General features: G+C 43.9%; 1 protein-coding gene across 5 annotated transcripts in view; it reads right to left on the bottom strand.

Moving 5' to 3' along the window:
- Nucleotides 1-18988, bottom strand: part of PTK2B (protein tyrosine kinase 2 beta) — a 295556-nt gene that overhangs the window by 85080 nt on the left and 191488 nt on the right. For all 5 annotated transcript variants that reach the window (XM_033937098.1, XM_033937096.1, XM_033937099.1 and 2 more), the window contains 5 exons: nucleotides 18440-18540; nucleotides 15325-15440; nucleotides 11483-11583; nucleotides 7803-7892; nucleotides 3283-3487 (listed from right to left, as the gene is read on the bottom strand). In XM_033937098.1, coding sequence (XP_033792989.1) covers nucleotides 3283-3487; nucleotides 7803-7892; nucleotides 11483-11583; nucleotides 15325-15440; nucleotides 18440-18540 — 613 coding nt within the window. The remainder of the gene's footprint in view (nucleotides 1-3282; nucleotides 3488-7802; nucleotides 7893-11482; nucleotides 11584-15324; nucleotides 15441-18439; nucleotides 18541-18988) is intronic.

The raw sequence follows: 18988 nt of genomic DNA, 5'->3' as shown, positions 1-18988 counted from the left end.
AGAGCATTCACCAGACGGATATAGAATAAGCTCCCAGCTTAGCAAAAACTGTCAAGATGTCAGAATGCATCTGCCAAATAATTCACTCCAGATACCAGGAAGTCACTGTCCCGAAGGACAATTTCCTTGAGATCCTGGCAGAGCTTGGTGTGACATGCCCAGGCCACGAAGGAAGAGGCCACCGCAGTTCGCACTCTCGCCGCAGTGGAATCAAAAAGACACTAGAGAACAAAATCCATTCTCCTTTTCCAAACCTCATCAGGGCTACCCCTCCGTCCAAGGGTAAAGAGGTACGCTTAGTGCCCTAATTCACAGCATAATGCACCTTTAGCGGGACCAGTTGCTTGGTGAACTCCAGGACCATGGGAGACAACCATGCCATGGCCCTAGAACATTTAAGGGGACTCTCCAGGGACTCCCAAGCCACTCCTATCCATAACTGAATGTCCGGAAAGAAAGTGGGCAGCGTACGTTGAGCACTCATGAAGAAACAGCCAGCCAGCAGCTGGAGGTCCAACACCAGGGTAAAGCACCTGAGGACTCAGAAAGGAGGGTAGAACTTCGGACAGACCAAAAGAGCCTGCGCACAGACGGGACAACCCCAAGCACTGGGAACCTGCTGGCAGTGGGATCCTGAAGATCCTCTAGAAAAACCACCTTGGTGGATTCCGTACTGCGACAGCAAATGGACAGAGACCGGGCAGAAGTAATAGTGGAAACCACCGGTCTGCTTTCCGGTGTCACTGAAGAGAAACACAAAGACATGTTGCAGCACTGGATACAACTTGGAAGAAACAGGCACAGCCTTTTTACAACCAGAAAAGCCTGATATAATATCCGACCCTTGCAGGCGGAAAATAAGCACTGGCGGCAAAAGCCGCTCAATGTGCTAAAATTATAGTGCTCTCAGCCAAAGGAGACTTTTGCCCCCGAAACTGCGCTTGCACTTCCACGCAGCACGTTTAGAACCTGTTTGAGGGGACCGGATGCATCAAAAGCATCACAGGTAGACGTGGAGGCAAAGGGGGACTCTCCGAAGGAGGAAAATGTGGAATCCATGCACGCCTTGTCCCCCGTGCGGGCTGTGGTGCACATGAAATGTGGCCGCAAATCCAACAGCCATCCACCATAATTTAGGCATGAATCCATGGCATCCTGTCCTGAGGTGGCCATCTGTGAAGTTTGGAGCAAAAATGAAGCTTCTAAGTCCAAAAAATACACTTTTAAAAACTTTAATGAAAATCCAAGATGGCCGCTACGGGTGCCGATTTTGTCCTAAAATGGCCCGGGAAAAACGCAGCGAACCATGAAAAATGGCGATTTTATGATTTTACAGGTGGAGGGGACCAGGGCATGCAGGAAAACCACCCAAACCCCTGATTTTATAAACCCCCCCAAATTGCCAAACTCGGAGACACACACACAGGCTCCTCAGAGACATGTGCTGCAATGCATTTCTATGGCAGCCAGCATACACAGTGCAAGCAAAGGAAGATCAATACCTCAGGAGCTGATACAACTGTATTTTCAGCTCTTCTGACCACCTCACCTTCCCTGCCACCTCAGATTACGACCACCAGGACCCCTCAGGGAAGGGGGATTTAGGGAAGATATGCGGTCCGGTTCTGATCCCAGTGTACCTCCACAGAACCGCAGCAGCCTGCACTCTACCCCTTAGCGGACAAACCAGGGGTGAGATGGCTCCTGATCTGGAGACCCGATCTGATCTGCAGGCTGTCTGGAGGGCTTACTGCAGGTTCTGCTAACAGGGCACCCCCAGAAGCAGACAATCTTTAAGGAAAAGTCTGTGATCTTCCACCAAAGGATCACTCCCTCAGAGTGAATCCGTAGCACTTGGGAAATACCCATGGCACAGAACCAAATAAAATACTAGGAATTCAGAAAAAAATCACAAGCAGCAGAAACTAGTTCTCAGCAAGGCTGCAGAAACAAACTGAGCTGGGAGGAAAAGATGGAGGAATAGCTGTCACATCTGTAAAGCTAGAAGCAATGATATACAGCAGGGGTGTCAAAGTCCCTCCTCGAAAGCCACAATCCAGTTGGGTTTTCAGGATTTCCTCAATGAATATGCATGAGATCTATTTGCATGCACTGCTTTCATTGTATGCTAATAGATCTCATTCTTATTCATTGGGGAAATCCTGAAAACCCGACTGGAATGCGGCCCTCGAGGAGGGACTGACACCCCTGATATACAGAATAATCCTTAAATTTATCCATGAATTGATAGTTCACAAATATCTGAAGTCTTAGATCTTTCTGGGATGTATACAAGTAACACGCTCATTTGTTCTACATATGAATTAAGAACTGTACCATTCACTGCTCTGATGAAAAGCAGCTTGCAAATATCTTCCTATGTAAATAAGGTAGACCATTTTAGAAACCCGTTTTGGGGAATCTTAACACAGGATAACCTGATTTTATGAGAACTTTGAAAGAGGTCTATTATACCATCTGATAAATCACCTTCACTACTAATCATTTCTATTGCACTGCTAGACATTATCTGCAGGTACTTTCTCTGCCTTTTATAGAATCACGTTAAGCGCTGTTCTAGTCAACACCAAATTTTTTTGCACCATATATAGAATTTGGCCAACAGCATAAATCTGGGTACCTGAGTTTTTGGAAATAAGGGGGTAATGTTAATATTTTATATTGCTAGACTGCCTTTCCATTTTTAGTATAAGGTAATGTACAACAGTTTTTTGATGTATTATTTATTTACCCATTTAATCATATTTTGCATATGTCCACTCGTATGAGGACTCTCCAGGCATATTACAAATGAGTTTCTAGGGAGGCTGAAAAAGATAACTATACCTGATGAAGGTGTAGTTATCTTTTTTGGCAAACCTGGGACTGTAAAGCTTTTCATCACCTTTGTTCATAAAATCTAAAATTAAATTTTTGCATGATTTTGCGTTGTATCAATTATCAGTTGAGAAAAAGTCTCGTGTAGTGGATTACACGCAAAAGCTCAGAATGGCAAATTTGCAAAAGACTTCATACAATGGGGCTCATGCATTAAAATGTGTATCCCCTGCTCCTGAATTTTAGGGCTTACATGAGTTTTAACACATGAATCCCTGTCTGCAGAAGTTTAAACATATTAATGCATCAGCCTTTAAGTGAGCATAGCAGTTCTTGGAATTCACTGTAATTTGGTCCAGAGATCAATGGCTGTAATATAATTATGACTTGCACAGGGATTAGAAATTTTCAGTCACTATCTCCTTTGTAACCACAGCCCCTTACCTTAAGTTGCAAACCAGCTCTATGAACTTTGGCCTTTCATTAGGGTCATAGATCCAGCAACGGGTCATCAAGGTGTAGAGAGTGGGTGGGCAGACTTCTGGCTTTGGGAGGCGATCTCCCTTTTCTATCACTGCGATGACATCTTTGTTCTCCAGCCAGAAAAAGGGTTGTTTCCCGAAGCTCAGGATCTCCCACATGCAGACCCCTGCGTAGGTAGAGGGCAGCTCAAAGTGCATGCTAATTAAATGCAGGACAAAAACATCCCACCAAAAACAAAGAGGTCAAATCAAAATGGGCTTCTTACCATACCCAGAACTTTCTGAGTTTTGAACTGGAGCATCAGCATTGGCTTCGGGGAGTCCTGCCAGTTCATCTGAACAGGGATAACTTCCTCTGCTGCGATCAACTGAGCAGCTGTGTTAAGGGACCCTCTGACATCGGCAGGAGGGATGCCCACTCCATCCTGCAGGAACCCCTGAAGCACCTCCCCAAACGTGATAGGCAGGAGGGATGCCCACTCCCTATTGATACCCCTGAACCGCCACCTCAATACCTTCAGTGCATCCTAGGATACACTAGGAGGGGCCAAGGACTCCCATTGACTCCTTCCAGTGTATCCCAGGATACACCAGGAAGGAGGGTCTAAGCCCTTGATTGGCCCGGGTGCCTAAGGCCTCTCCTATGGGCAGGGGCTTAGGCGCAAGGGCCAATCAGGGTGTTAGGCCCCTTCCTGGCGCAACCCAGAATGCACCAGGAAGGGGAAGGCCCACCATTGTGAAGAGGCAGACCTGCCAGCCGGAGGGTTTAGGCATCCTTCCAGGTGGCCATACTACAAAAGGTATGGTGGGGTTGGGGTTTGGGGGTATTGGGGTGGGAGGTTCGTGAGTATCAGCAGTTGGGGAGTCATGGGTTCATTGGGTTTTTGGGGGATGTCAGGGTGGAGGTTTGGGTGGGTTATGGGTTCAGGGGGCCTGCAGGCAGGAGGGAGTGGGCATCCCTCCTGTTGATGTTGGGGGTCCCCTACCGCAGCTGCTCAGCTGATCGCAGCAGGGGTACTTCCCCCAAATCAGCTGAGCCAACAGGATTCCCCGAAGCCATGACTTTGGAAAGCACTGCTGGCTTAGTTGATCGGGGATAACTTCCCCTGCCACGATTAGTTTATGGCTGCTGCGGCCTGACTTTAGGATCTCGTGGCGGCATAGATAGGCAGATGAAATGTAGGCCGGGGTTTTTCAGGCCTACATTTCAGCTGCCTATCTTGGCTTAATTTAGGCACAATTCTGTAGCTAGCACTGTCGAGCAACTGACACACGATTGGCAGCCTCTTTTAAGGCAGCCACCAACAAAGGCTCTGGTTATAGAATCCGGCCCTTAATAATAATAATTTATTCTTATATACCACCAGACCACAAATGGTTCTAGGCGATTCACAGCAGATAAGGCTGAACATCCAGCGAATATACAGTTCAAAAAGATACATCAATTTCTAGAATGTACATAATACATGCTGTATTTAAAAAGCATTAGGAAGCTTGGGTTACACATTTGTCAAACAGTTATGTCTTTAATAGTTTTCTAAAAAAATAATAAGATGAGACTCCTGGCATGATTTTGCCAAACCAGGCGTTCATTTTGGCTGCCTGGAAAGAGAGCGTTCTCTCGAGAAATCTCTTCAAATGACAGTAGGATATGTGAATAACTGGACTCTACGTGTGGGCTTATTGGAGTGTAATTAAACTCTGGAATTCATTGCCGGAGAATGTGGTGAAACAGCTTAGCAGGTCTGTCCTAGTAAGGCAACTCTTCTGTCTTTAGGTTATTATCTGGCTGTACACTATTCTATAAGGCATGGTGCCTAACTCTTCTAGTGTCTGCCTAACTCAAAAGCAGTGTGGCCTTAGGCATGTCAAGGGCATTCTAAAAAGTTGTGTCTCGTTATAGAATGTTGTCTTAGTGCACCTAACTTGGGCACTAGCATTTACATTAGGCTTCATCAGGTGTACATTTGGCACGTAAACATAGGTGCAAGAATTGGCAATAAGCACGATTTGATGAAGGGTGCATGCTCTTTATAGAATCATGCTTAGTAATAATTTTTTCCACTAATGAACCCGATTCACATGTATGTGCGCACATCTAAGCATACATCACAAATTCCACCTAAGCAGTATTCAATACACATTCCCTTCCATATTCACGGTTTCAGAACTCGTGACTTCAGTTATTTGCGAGTTTTATCTTACTGACCCACCTCCCTCTCTCCTCCTGGACATCTGCATTGTACTTACATGCTAAAACCTGGTGGTCTAGCATTGAAGCAGGATGGGAGTGATCTTCCCCATGCAGAATTAGGTACAAAAAATGGCTGCCTTGAGTTCCCATGGTCTCACAGGAAATCATGGCAGCCATTTTTGTTCCTAGCTCTGCAGGGGGCAGGAGCATAGGAAGATCGCTCCTGCCCTGCTTCACCACTAGACCACCAGACTTTAAAATTAAGTACAGTGGAGAGGTCCGGGAGGCAGAGTCAGAGTCAGCCCTAAAGTTATTCGCAATTTTTTGGTATTTATGGACTGGCTTTGCTGTTAACCCCGTGAATATAGAGGTGGATGTGTAAATAGGTGTATATCTTGCACAGTGTGTTGACAGGTGGTCATACATGTGGGCAGAGCACAGGCAGGACTTACATTTAGGCACTTACCCTACAGAATAGTATAGGATACCAACATATCTCCAGCAATTAGGAACAATCATTTATAGCAGATCTATGGATGGTACAAGTACAAATGCATGCATGTGCCAATTACATTAGTATTCTATAACAGAGAGTAGATGCCTACTTTCCTTTATAGAACAGGCTCCTATCAGTTGGCACCGTTATGGAATTGCTCTAATACTATGCTGGGAGGGGAGGCAGGGGGGATTACCTGAAGCTGACATAGTCTAGTGCTGGTTGATTTTATTTTATTTCTAAACTTTTATAATTATGGCTTTCCTTTCTGCTGAGATTTTTATAGCTGTATGCAAAGTACTCTGCTGTATTTTTAATACTAAGTACAGCAGAGTAATTTACATAAAACTGGTGGTAAATTAAGCACTAGATAAACCATCTTATTCAACATCTGGCTGTCGGTGGCAATGCAGCACCTTCCCTCATGTAAGATGGCTACTGAGCTCACAGAGTGCAGAAAGAGGGCAACCTATCGCCACAGGAGCAGCCCATATCCAATACACGAGCTCTAGCCAACAGACCATAAAAAAATCCACTAATGGGTAAGCCAGTGTATCATTTCCTTTTAGAAATGGAGGTTTTGATTTTTGAAATTATTCATTTTTGGCAGTGTTCCTAGCTTGCTCCCTCCTGGATTTTCAGTTTTAATGAAAGCAGGAGCAAAAGGGGAGAGATGAGGCAATGAATACCAAATACTGTGTATAATTCAGTAGTGGCTTAATCATTTCCTTTTTTTTTTTTTAATCTTTATTGATTTTAAATCTAAAACAGTGCCATACAAATAAAAGAACATTAGGTATTACATACATTACACTAATATCTGTACAGGTAACATATATATCATTCAAAATTCATAGTTTTCCTACATATAATAGTAACATAATATATAGTATAAATGAAGAATAAAGTTACCCAACTGTCACTATCAATATTTATTCCCCTCCCTCCAACCCCTCACCCCCCTTGGATATGTAAAGGTAAATGAACAAAAGGAAAGATAAGATAAATATACATTATTATAATTTCACAAATTTAGTCAATGGGCTCCAAACTTTATTAAATACACCACTAAATCCCCTACACTCTGCATTAATTATTTCATATCTGTACGTAGTGCACATGTTCACCCACCAAAAAGTGTAACTTATTCTGTCATGGTTTTTCCAGTTACTCGTTATCAATTGAATGGCTATGCCTGTCATGATCATAAACAGACGGCTCTTATATTTATCTAGAGTGGATTTCACATGTAATATCAATCCACAAATTATAGCCTCATATGATAGTAGAACATTTGAATCCAGAACTAGATTTATTTGTCCCCAGATTGACTTCCAAAATATAAATATAAATGGACAGAAATATAGCAGATGATCCAAAATCTCTATATCAATATGACAATGCCAGCATCTATTAGACTTAGAACTATCTAATTTATTTAATCGAACTGGGCTTAATCATTTCTATGTACTGCACTAATATTAAAAGGCAATCTGAAATGAGATTTGTACATGTAAAAGCTGGTGAACCCTACACCCTTCATTAGAACAATTTCTTATAACATTAAGAAGATCTGTCTGAAGGATCTGATGCAGGTCATTGAAGAAAAGTTATTTGTCCTTTCAAATAGTTCTAGAAATGGGGGACATGCCAAGAAACTAACTGACAGCATATTTAAAACATTAAACTGTGGAGTGTTGCTGTTACCATCCCAGGAGTGGGATGATACTCAACTAACATAGCATGAGCCACATTTACAGTTTCACATGACATCAATGGGAGACTTACTCACCAAACATCCAGACGTCACTGGCTGAGGTAAAACGGCGGAAGTTTATGGACTCTGGTGCCATCCACTTGATTGGGAGTCGAGTCACTGAAGCTGTAAAGACAGGAATGGAACTCATGGTATTTCACGATTCCGGATACTTATAACCTAGGATTGAGGAATGCATGGGAGACAACAACCTGAGAGCTCACGAGATGGAAATCTAGGGGTTGAAAGACAGGGGAAGGGCAGGACATGACAGAATATGAATACATGTTAGTTCTTCTAGGCCCTATGTCAGCGCTGAATCCACTTTGCTTTCCACCTGCAGAAGGGGGAAAGCAGCAGTGGAAGCAGGCCCATTAATTAATTTTAAAGAACCTTTATCTTCAGTTAAAAGCACACTTGAGGAGGGGGATTCCTGTGTTCACTGACTCTTTCAAAGTTCTGAAATTCAGCAACCAGGCCTCTGATGTCATGACAACAGGGAAACTGTACATTATATAGATTCTTCCCCCTGCCAAAAGCAGAGAGCTACTATTGGCTGTTTTGAAAGATTCAGAGGGGTTTTTTTCAGCCTGAGAACAGTGTAGAGGGAGAGAGAACTGCAGTTGGAGTGAGAAGAGGAAGGGAGCAGTTTGGAGTAGGAAGAAGCAATCTGTCTCTCTCTGGTTAATAGTTTTATGGTTAATAGTAGCTGGCAAAGAATTTCTCTAAGTAGCTAGTTACCTCTATACATATAGCTCTGGAGATCAGTGTCCCAGAATTCTGAATGTACTGGTAACGGGGGAATTTCTACAAGTATTTGTTCTATTTACCCTCTCTTTACCTGATAATGTTCTTCTGGCCTCCTGAGCACAAAACCAGCCATAGGGTACCATAAGAGGCCAAGGATTACACACACATATGCATATCCTGTATGTACATATTTTACATGCTGAAAGTAGCAGCATTCCAAAGACTGTGACCGGGGAGAGTTTGGATATTAATATGCTCAAAAAAAAAAAGAGATGTAAAATAATTTATGGCAAAGGCTTTATGGCAGAAAGGACATAAGGACTTTCATTAATGCAGCAGTTATAAAATTACTTTCATGGTGTCTCTGGATTGAACCTCAGATGATATGATTTGGCCATTATAAAAAAGAAACCTGCCATGTCTGACATTCAAGTTTAATCTTTGTAATGTAAGATCATTTTTAGATTAATATGCAGGACAATGCATAATGCTCTTAGACGTGCCTAGGTGTTTCAGAAACTTTCTCATTAAATTTATTCTAAATCCTGACTCAGAATCTACCCTTGAGCTGCTGCATAAAACTGGGGCACTTTACCTAAACGTGTCTGCTTTATTCTGCAGATCCATTTTCTGAAGGAAAGACAAAATATATCTTCAGTAGTGCCAAAGTGCTGCCTTTAGCCATTCCTTGGACAAGGTGGCCCTCCAGTGGTAACTAATAGAACACATCTATAAAAACTGACCTTTCCCTCCTTTTCAAATTCAAGAAATGTGTCAAAGGGGGGGGGGGGAAGGGATTAGGACTTGTATAGTGCCTTATTGTACTTTTCAAACACACTCAAAGCGGTTTACATACAGGTACTTCAAGCATTTTCCACAGTGGGCTCACAATCTATTTAATGTACCTGGGGCAGTGGAGGATTAAGTGACTTGACCAGGGTCACAAGGAACAGTGCAGAGTTAAAAACCCACAACCTCAGGGTGCTGAGGCTGTAGCTCTAAACCATTACGCCACACTCTCAAAGTGGTCCTTACAATCAATGTATTCTGAGATCAAGGCAGAGCACTGGGATTTTCTTCACTACATGCTTTACAGTGCTAAGAAGAATGAAAGCAGGCCTGCTTCCTTCTCAGAATTCACCCTTGATTGAGAGGGGCTCAGTCTCAACCCAGTCCTCGAGGCACATCCAGCCAGTAAGATTTCCATTAAGAATATGAATGAGATAAATCTGCAAGTACTATATCCACAGAGTTCAAATCTTTCTCACTGTGGATTTCTGAAAACCTGAGAGGACCAGTGTGTCCTGAGGAATGGAATGAGAAACCCTGCTGTAGAGTAATAATTGCACAACTGTGGAACAAGAACGTTTTTAGGTCAGACATTTTTGACCTCACGGGCTTTTGTTGTCCAGACTGAAATATCAACCTTCTCTGGTGTCTTCTATCTAGCCGGTCCTTTAATATATATATATATATATATATATATAATATATATATATAGTGTTGGAAAAAAATCAGCATGGAATAAAAATGTGCTTAGTGCGATTCTATATACTGTGTCTAAAGATATTTATTTATATACCACCTATCAATGGAGGTTGTCCAAGCACCTGGGCAAGGCACCTAGGCCAATCAGGCCTTAGATTTAGCAGGGATGGGCCTGGAAGGGGCGGGCCCATCTCATTTCCACGAGGCGGGCCTGTCGGCTGGACGGCAGCAAGACCCGTCCAGCCGACCAACAATTAAAGGTTAGTTGGGGGAGGGAGGTTAGTTGGGGGGGGGGGTCATCGTTAGCATGGGGGGGTCCGGAGGGAGTCCGGGGGGTTCCGGCAGGAGGAGTTGGGCATCCTTCTGCCGGTGATGGGACAGGCGGCCGCGGCCGCTATACTTATTGCAGCAGGGAGATCTCTTGCCGCGATAAGTATAGCGGCCGCGTCTACTTACAATGTAGACCAGCATTTTGCTGGCCTACATTATAAGCGTCTCTTCCTCTACTAGTGAGACGCGTAGGGCCGCCTAGGCCCGCTTAAGGCCCTTAGGCGAGCTTAGGCGTCTTGCGGGCCTCTCTAGGCTCCCGGAGGCGCCTTCAATATAGGCGGCCTGCCTGGGAAGCATTTTTTTTAAAAATGCCTACAGCTGCCTAAAATCGGGACGCACTTTGTAGAATCAGGGCCTTATTCTCAGCACCATATATAGTACTTGTAACAATAACTAATCAAACATAACACACAACATTGCCCCTTCCTATGTCCATAGTGCCCCCAGTGCGTCCTTCCTCACCTCACCCCCCTCTGATGCCCGCCTGCCTCCCATCCCCCTTTCATTGAACACCCCCCATGCCATCCTGCCTGCCTGCCTTCCATTAAACCCCCCACCCCCCTCCGATGCCAGCCTGCCTGCCTCCCATCCCCCTTCCACTGAAACCCCCCACCCCCCCTCCCCGATGCCAGTCTGGGCCGCCCTGTCCTGATGGATCCACGTTTTGCCTCTCTCCCCGCAGGGCTGGGCTTTACCCAGCTGTTTCCGTACTGACGATCCTCCTCCCAGAGCAAGAAAAAGAAAGGGGGAAGCTGAGTCGGCGCCCCGTTGCGGCCGGAGCCGGTTCCGATCCCGAAGCGTAGAATTTCTCCTTATTTTCGGTTCAGTGTTTTAGTGTTCACTGTTTTTAGAATAGTGTAATTTTAATTTTGCTAACAATTTGAATGTAGGCCCCTCTTGATCTTGAGGCCCTAGGCTGAAGCCTAGTTAGCCTATAGGAAAATCCGGCCCTGTGTACAAAACATTGTCATTAGTGTTTCCAGTAGTAAAATACTTTGTCTAAACATGTCTGCCTTTATGATGGTTTGTACTGGTCTATCATCCTTCTAAAGTGAAATTGTTTAGTGAGGGGGAACACAAGCATACGTGATGGAAAATAATTGCTCTCTGACAAATACTTCACTTTGTAGGTGAGTTCCTGGACTTACCTTTATAATATTCTTCTTCCTCTATGTATCGGGACAGCCCAAAGTCTCCCAGTTTCACGCACTCATGGCTTGCAACTAGAATATTCCTGACAGCTATATCCCTGCAGGCAAAAATTCTGTGTGATCACCAGGGCAGATATAGGCACTTGCTTTAGTCTGGTCCAAAACTGACTGAGCTAGAGGGGAAGGGACACACTAATATCAATCACAGCTGTTAAATTCACACAATAATAACATGGTGTAGCTGGAGTTCAAATCTCTCTTCTCCCACTGACGTTCTTTGCCACTTCTGATAACTCACTTCACCCTCCATGTTCTCAGAACAGACTGTAAGCCTACTTGGGCAGGGAAATACTGTAACTAGTACCTAAACTGTAATGTGCCTTAAGCCAGGATTTGCATAGGTAAATAAGTAAATCAAAAATCCAAATCCAAAATGTTTGAATTATTGATAGTATACCTTCTTAGACTCCACAGAAAGACAGATCTGGACTTAACATTAAAAAATAATCAAGACCCATGCTTATTTCGGACTAGCTTGGTTGGGGCTACAAATCATATTGAATCAGCACTGATCATTTTCTCTGGGAAACTTTAGCCAAATTCTTGAAGTGATACTTCTTAGCCTAAGACAACATAACAAAAGATGATCTAGAAATGTGGTACTTTACCACTGTCACTTACTAAGACACTTTAGCACAGGGGTGTCCAGCCCGCGGCCCATGGGCAGCATGCGGCCTGGCAAAGTGTTTTATGTGACCCGGCTTGAGGGCGAAGCGGTGTTTTGTTCATTGCCGCTCCCGGGAATTTATCTTCTGGCTGGCTCCCTCCTCCTTTCTGCTGCAGTCGTTTCTCTGCACAAAGCTGCAGACAGCAGCTCCTTCTGCTGAGAAGGCTTCTGGCTCAGCTGCAGGCCATGTGTAAGAGCTGCTGCCCACAACTTTATGCAGAGAAATGACTGTGGCAGTGAGGAGGAGGGAGCCGGCCAGAAGGTAAACACCCGCTGGAGGGAGGCACATATTTGAGGCACAGAATGGAGGGAGGGAGGGAGATGGATGTGTTGGTACTAGAGAGGGAGGGAACACAAACTTAGGACAATTGATGGAAGGAAGGAGGCATGAACTTGGGACCCAGAATGGAGGGAGGGGAACATGAGCCATAGGATAGAAAAATGGAAGGAGGGAGGGAAAGAAATGCTGAGGTGAGAGAGGGAATAGAAAGGGAAAATTTGATGTCTGAGAGAGGGAAAGAGAGATAGTGCACATGGGGAGATGAAGAAAGAGGAGAATTGTTGGGCATAGGGAGGGAGAGAGAATTGGGCATGGTGGTGGGAGAGGAGTGAGGTAGAGATGCATAGGGAAGAGAGAGATGATAGGGAGTAATGTTGGATGTGGTAGTGGAGAGGGAACAGTGGGATAGATGGAAAAGGATGCAAGAGGGGCCTCAAGGAGGTAGAGAAGATGGGAAGAATACTAGGATTCGAGTTACATACAAATTCAACTTAAGAATGGTTTAAAAAAATGGAACCCGTTCTTAATCCGGGGACTGCCTGCACTGCACATATGCGGCCTGTGGTGTGTGGCCTCTAGTGTGCGGCCTATTACTTAGGCTGGGGTAATTTATTAAGATTTGAATAGGGTGTGAGAGCTGAGTTTGGAGAGCCTTGGTGAACCTAACACCCAATAAAGTGCAAAAAAATCATTTATAATATAATTTAAAAAATCTCCTGCAACTGATTGTGATTTCTGATGGGGCAGTTTTACAGATGAGGGATAGAATTTTCAACGAAATATTCATTAAAATGCTGAGGGTCAACATGAAGATGGCTCTAGCATTACTGAATATCTCATAGGCTGCTTTAATCTCACAGGAAAAAATTTACCCCTCACCTGCAGAACTGCCCTATCACAAATCACAATCAGCTGCAGGAGATTTTTTATTATAAATGATTTTTTTGCACTTTATTGGGTGTTAGGCTCACCAAGGCTCTCCAAACTCAGCTCTCACACCCTCTTCAAATCTTAATAAATTATGAATGAGCTAGGAAGGGCCATGGAAATGAATGAATCTGATTTTTGGAACCCCTGCTACATGCAATTAATATGCGACAAGTGAGGACCCACTCAACACAGCAGTGTAATTAAAAACTTCCCAGTTCAAGGAAAGCCAAAAGCAGCAAGTAAATTTTCTGGCATTGGAGCTAAGATGTACACTTCTCCCTCAATATTCACGGGGGTTAGGGGCAGAGCTGGCCCGCGAATGTTGAAAATTTGCGAATAACTTGTTGGCTGGCTCTGACCCACCCCCGCCTCTTATTTTCCTGGCATCCCGGATCTTCCTACGCAGCCATTTTGTCTCAGTGATCTGCACAGGGTAGGAGCGTAGGAAGATCGCTCCTGCCCCAAAAGCCCACTAGACCACCAGGTAAGGTTCGGGGAGGTCCGGAATGCAGCATTTCCTGTGTAAAAAAAAAAAGCACAAATCACCGAATTCGCGATTACTGAAACCACAGATTCGGAGGGAGAAGTGTACAGACTGAAAGAGACAGGAAGATGGGTGGTTGATTTTCCACATTTTGGATGGCTGAAGACTGAGAAGGAAAGGTAATTTTTAATAACATGAAATTGCCAATGTTATATCCATTTTTAAAGGAGACAAAAAAAAAGTTAAAAATATCAAAAACAATTTTAAAGGGACACTGTGAAGAGGAACCCAAAAAAAGCAGTAATACCCTGACTGAGCGATCCTCCACGTGTGCCTCTGACTACTGTTTCAGCATCTCCGCTCTAATGAGGCTCGCCTCTGAAGAGGCTCACCGTAGCTGTAATAGAAGTGAATGGGAGAACCAGGCTTCTGCTGTCAGTGGCGCAAGTGAAGGATCGCTCAATCAGGGTACGTATTACTGCTTTTTTGGGCTCCTCTCCATAGTGTCCCTTTAATGAAGGTTTATTATTTAAATATGTATATCTTCTATATTAGTGATTGTTAATTTGGGACCTGCTCAACCTTTTTTTGCTCATCAGCTAGCACTAGTGTTTGTGCGGCCCCAGACAAATCTTTTTCTTCCAATGTGGCCTAGGGAAGCCAAAAGGTTGGACTCCCCTGCTTTAACACCTCGAGCTAATAATAATAATTTATTTTTATATACCGCCTAACCAGCAGTTCATAGCAGTTTACACAATAGGTACTCAGCATACAATATAATAATAACATTATACATAATAAAATTCTAAGTAACTAATACAAGCATTAAAACTAATGAATAAGGAAAACACAATATAAACTAAATGAAAATACAGTGAAACCTTGGTTTACGAGCATAATTCGTTCTAGAGGCATGCTCGTAAACCAAATTACTCGTATATCAAAGCGAGTTTCCCCAAAGGAAGTAAGGGACACTCGCCTCATTCGTTCCCCCCCCCCCCCCACACCGAGGACACCGGTGCTGCTCCACCTTACCCTCCACCCCTGAGGCCACCGGCGCTGTTCCACCTCCCTGCCCTCCCGCAAACCAGCATCGCCTCCCTGCCCACGAACACTCCCCCCCCCCGAGAACCGGCATTGCCCCCGGTCTCAGAAAGACACACTGAAACAGTGTCTTTTCAACACTTACATTCTAAGTATTAACTGTTCCAGATTTAGTAATTTTTTTTTTTATATATATTTATTCATTTTTAAAACTCACAATAAGTGTGACATAAAATACAATCATTTTATACTTTAACATCACTTAATATATCATCAAATTCTAACTCGCAACAAATATCCCCCTCCCTTATACCCAACAATTAAAAGAGTTATCACTGATCTTTTGCTAAGCATCCTTCCCAACACTGCCTCACCTGTGAACACAGCTGATCCCTTCTAAGTAAGCCAGAGCTTTACCGATCTGTAAGGAGTACAGGACTAGGATCAAAACCTGAAGGGTATTCTTCTTATTTTCCAGGTAGTGTCCAAGCTGGATGAAGATGAGAACAAATCATTTTAATTTAACATGGCATTTATATTTGGCTTTGCCATCTGGAGCGCAAGGTGGACCACAGTAAGTCATAAAAATCATATTTTCTTTTTAAATCTTTATTAACTTTCCAAACTACCATTGTGCAAACAAACAATTTCAATATACACATTACACAAAATGCACATTAAACTTATAGACATTAATGCACAACTATTCCCCCCCCCCAAAAAAAAATAATCAGAAAAAGTACATACCTACAGGAAACCTTCCATATATTCCCCGAATGAAATTCCAATACAAAACCCTCCCCCTCCCACCCACCCTGGATGTGTATGCTTAAGGTAAATAAAATAAAATCAGTTATCATTCCTTACAGAACTTAGTCAATGGTTCCCAAACATCCATAAATCATATTTTCTAATAACTTATTTTGATAAAATCAGGAATATACAAATCATGAGTTTTAATCTTTCTTATACAATTATAAGCATAACCCAACTCAGGATTGCACTCTAATCTAATCTAATCCTTAGGTTTGTATACCGCATCATCTCCAAGTTCGTAGAGCTTGACGCGGTTTACAGTAGGAGAAATATGGAGGAACTACAACAGAGGGTTAGAGGTAGAAGTGTGAAGAAAATTTAGAGGACTTGGGATGCCAAGATATAAGAGTTTCCTTGATTCCTAAGTTGGACGGAGACTTACATTTTTTGAGAAAAGCCAGGTTTTCAGATGTTTGCGGAAAACTTGGAGAGAGCTCTAGTTCTGAAGAGGGGAGGTAAGGTTGTTCCAGAGCTCAGTGATTATGAAGTGAAGGGAGGTCCCTAGCTTTCCTGTGTGAGAAATGCCTTTTAGCGAGGGGAAGGATAGTTTTAATTTGTGGGAGGATCTGGTGGTATTAGGGTTTGAGGAATTCCAAGAAAGAGGGATAAAGGGAGGGAGGATAACATATAGGATTTTGAAATCCTTAACGAGCCTAGGGAATGTCAATACTGAGTAGCCCATAGGACATATTTTATAAAGGAACAGGTTTATAAGGGAGGGGGATTAGAAACACTGATCTGTATTAAATACCATCATGGAATTAATTCATCTTATCATGCTTTTTGGGCTTGTCCACAAATTAAAGAGTTCTGGAGAGCTATTATTCATTACATGGAATGACTGTTTGGAAACTCCCTTCCTGTGTCCCCTGCCAGTCTTAGATAAGCATGAATCTTTCCGAATATCTGTCCAGGGACATCATATATTGATTAGGAAAGCAGCAGTAACAGGTAAAAAAATAATTCTCTGCATATGGGTGCAATCATTTTCATGACCTGATGAGGTTGGAGCAAAGACATGCCTGACTTAAGTCTTAAAAGGAAGAAGTTATTTTTTTAAGCTATGGGAGGTTTATATCCAGTCCCTTGCACCTAAAGCTAGGAATTCAGTGCTTAATTCATTTATACCTAAACAGGAGGGGGAAGGATCCACGTGGAATGAGATGAGTGGTTAGGTATGAATCATCCCAGGGTCCAAACACAGAATAATATCCCAAGATACTCTGCAAATAGGGGAGAGAAGGGAGGGATCCTTGAGCATGTGCAGACCCTGACAGTAGTGACAGGAGAAGCAGCCTCCTGTCATTGCTATCAGGGCTTCTGCTGTATTTTATTTTTATCGGGCAGATATTGTGCATGTATTACACACACAAAATAACTGCTTGGTTTAAAAAAATAAAAATAAAGCCCCCCAAAGTGCTTCCTCCCTCCCCAAACCCCTAAAAAAAATGCCTCCCCCCAAACACGGCCTACCGAAGAACAAAAGGCAAGAGGATGACAATTCCCTCCTGCCTTCTCAAACCCGTCCTGGCCGGGCCCGGCCCACCTCCCTCCCTCCCTGTACGTTTAGCTAGGCCGGCCAGCTGGCCAGGCTTGGCCCACCCACCTCCCTGTACCTTTAAAATCGTTGGGAGCAGGAGAGGTGCTCAATCCCTTTTGCTCCAGATCTCCTCCTATGCCAACTGTGGCCTTAGGCCACACCCCGGTCCATCATGTGATGCACGAGGAGGGGCCTAAGGCCCTGATTGGCTGAGGCGCCTCAGGATCCTCCCTTGGGAGGGGCCTGGGCGCCTCAGCTAATCAAAAACAATGGCCAATCAGAGACTTCCTTAGACTCCTCCCTAAGGAAGTCCCTGATTGGCTGAGGTGCCCCAGGCCCCTCACAAGGGAGGAGCCCGAAGCGCCTCAGCTAATCAGGGCCTTAGGCTCCTCACCGTGCATCACATGATGCACCGGGGTATGGCCTAAGGCCACAGTTGGCGTAAGAGGAGGCCTGGAGCAGGAGGGACCGAGCATCTCTCCTGCTCCTGATTTTAAAAGTTCGGGGGAGTGAGCCAGGCCCAGCCAGGACGGGTTTGAAATGGCAGGAGGGTGTTGGCATCACTCCTGCATTTTGTTCTTCGGCGGGGCATCGGCGCAGGGGGGCATCAGTGTGTGTGTGGGGGGGGGGCGGCCAGGACAGGTTTGAAATGGCAGGAGGGAGTTGGCATCCCTCCTGCTTTATATTCTTTGGCGTGGCATCCGGGGGGCATTGGTGCGGGGGGGGGGGCAGTGCGGGGACGGGTTAAAACCACAGGCTGGCAATGCATTTTACAGAATATATAAAAAAGGAAGAATTCATTTTTTATGTATTCTGCAAAAGCGTATTGCCAGCCCGTGGTTTTAAAGGGCAGAAGAGTCGGTAAGAAGTGAAGTGACTGGTCCTCAGCAGTTGCTTCACTTCAGATCGGTAAGCCCAATTGGTCTTCCTTCTTCTGTTTGATGAATCGCGCCCCTGCCTACTTTGCATGCCATTTCCCCTCATTTGCATGCACAGATCAGAATCGGATCGGCACAGAGGTTAGTGAATTGGGTCGCTTGATAGACAGAAGATGCAGTTAGAGCTGAGATTATGATGCGGTCCCCCCATTGCCTAGTTATAAAGTTTTCCTGATTTTCTTTACTTTTTCTCACCTCTCCATATGGATACAGCTCCATAACGATCCAAATGGGATCTTCTTCAATGATGCCCACCAGTTTCACAATGTGGGGATGATCCAGCTTCTTCATCAAAACTTACAAAAAAAAAAAAAAAGACGAGCATGACAAATCATTATGAACATCCAATCTCATTTTCACCACTTCTATGTGCTAGTGCTGATACGTCCATGTGGAACCTGTCTCGTTCATGCCACTCCATTTTTCCATGTGTATATAATAGCTCCCACTATATATGCTGGCAAATATGCATGCATTCCTACATCCTTATATGTATTTTACAAAAGGCTCTGTGTTCAGCAGATCCTTTTGTAAAATACAAAGAGAACTGAGTAGGTCTCTCTACTTATCCATTTCAATTCAATTCAATTCAATTTTCCTAACATGTTCCTTTCAATAAGCCTCAATTCCTTGCATCAGCATCTTCACATCAAGAGAAGGGGACTTAAAATCTAAATTACAGGTCTTAATTTTAATTCTAAACTACAAGAATTACCAGCATGACACAAGTAATAAAAATCACTG

Source organism: Geotrypetes seraphini, chromosome 3 (assembly GCF_902459505.1).
Source record: "Geotrypetes seraphini chromosome 3, aGeoSer1.1, whole genome shotgun sequence".
Taxonomy (NCBI): Eukaryota; Metazoa; Chordata; class Amphibia; order Gymnophiona; family Dermophiidae; genus Geotrypetes; species Geotrypetes seraphini.
The sequence above is the reverse complement of the archived record's forward strand: the minus strand, read 5'-3'. Positions and strand labels throughout refer to the sequence as shown.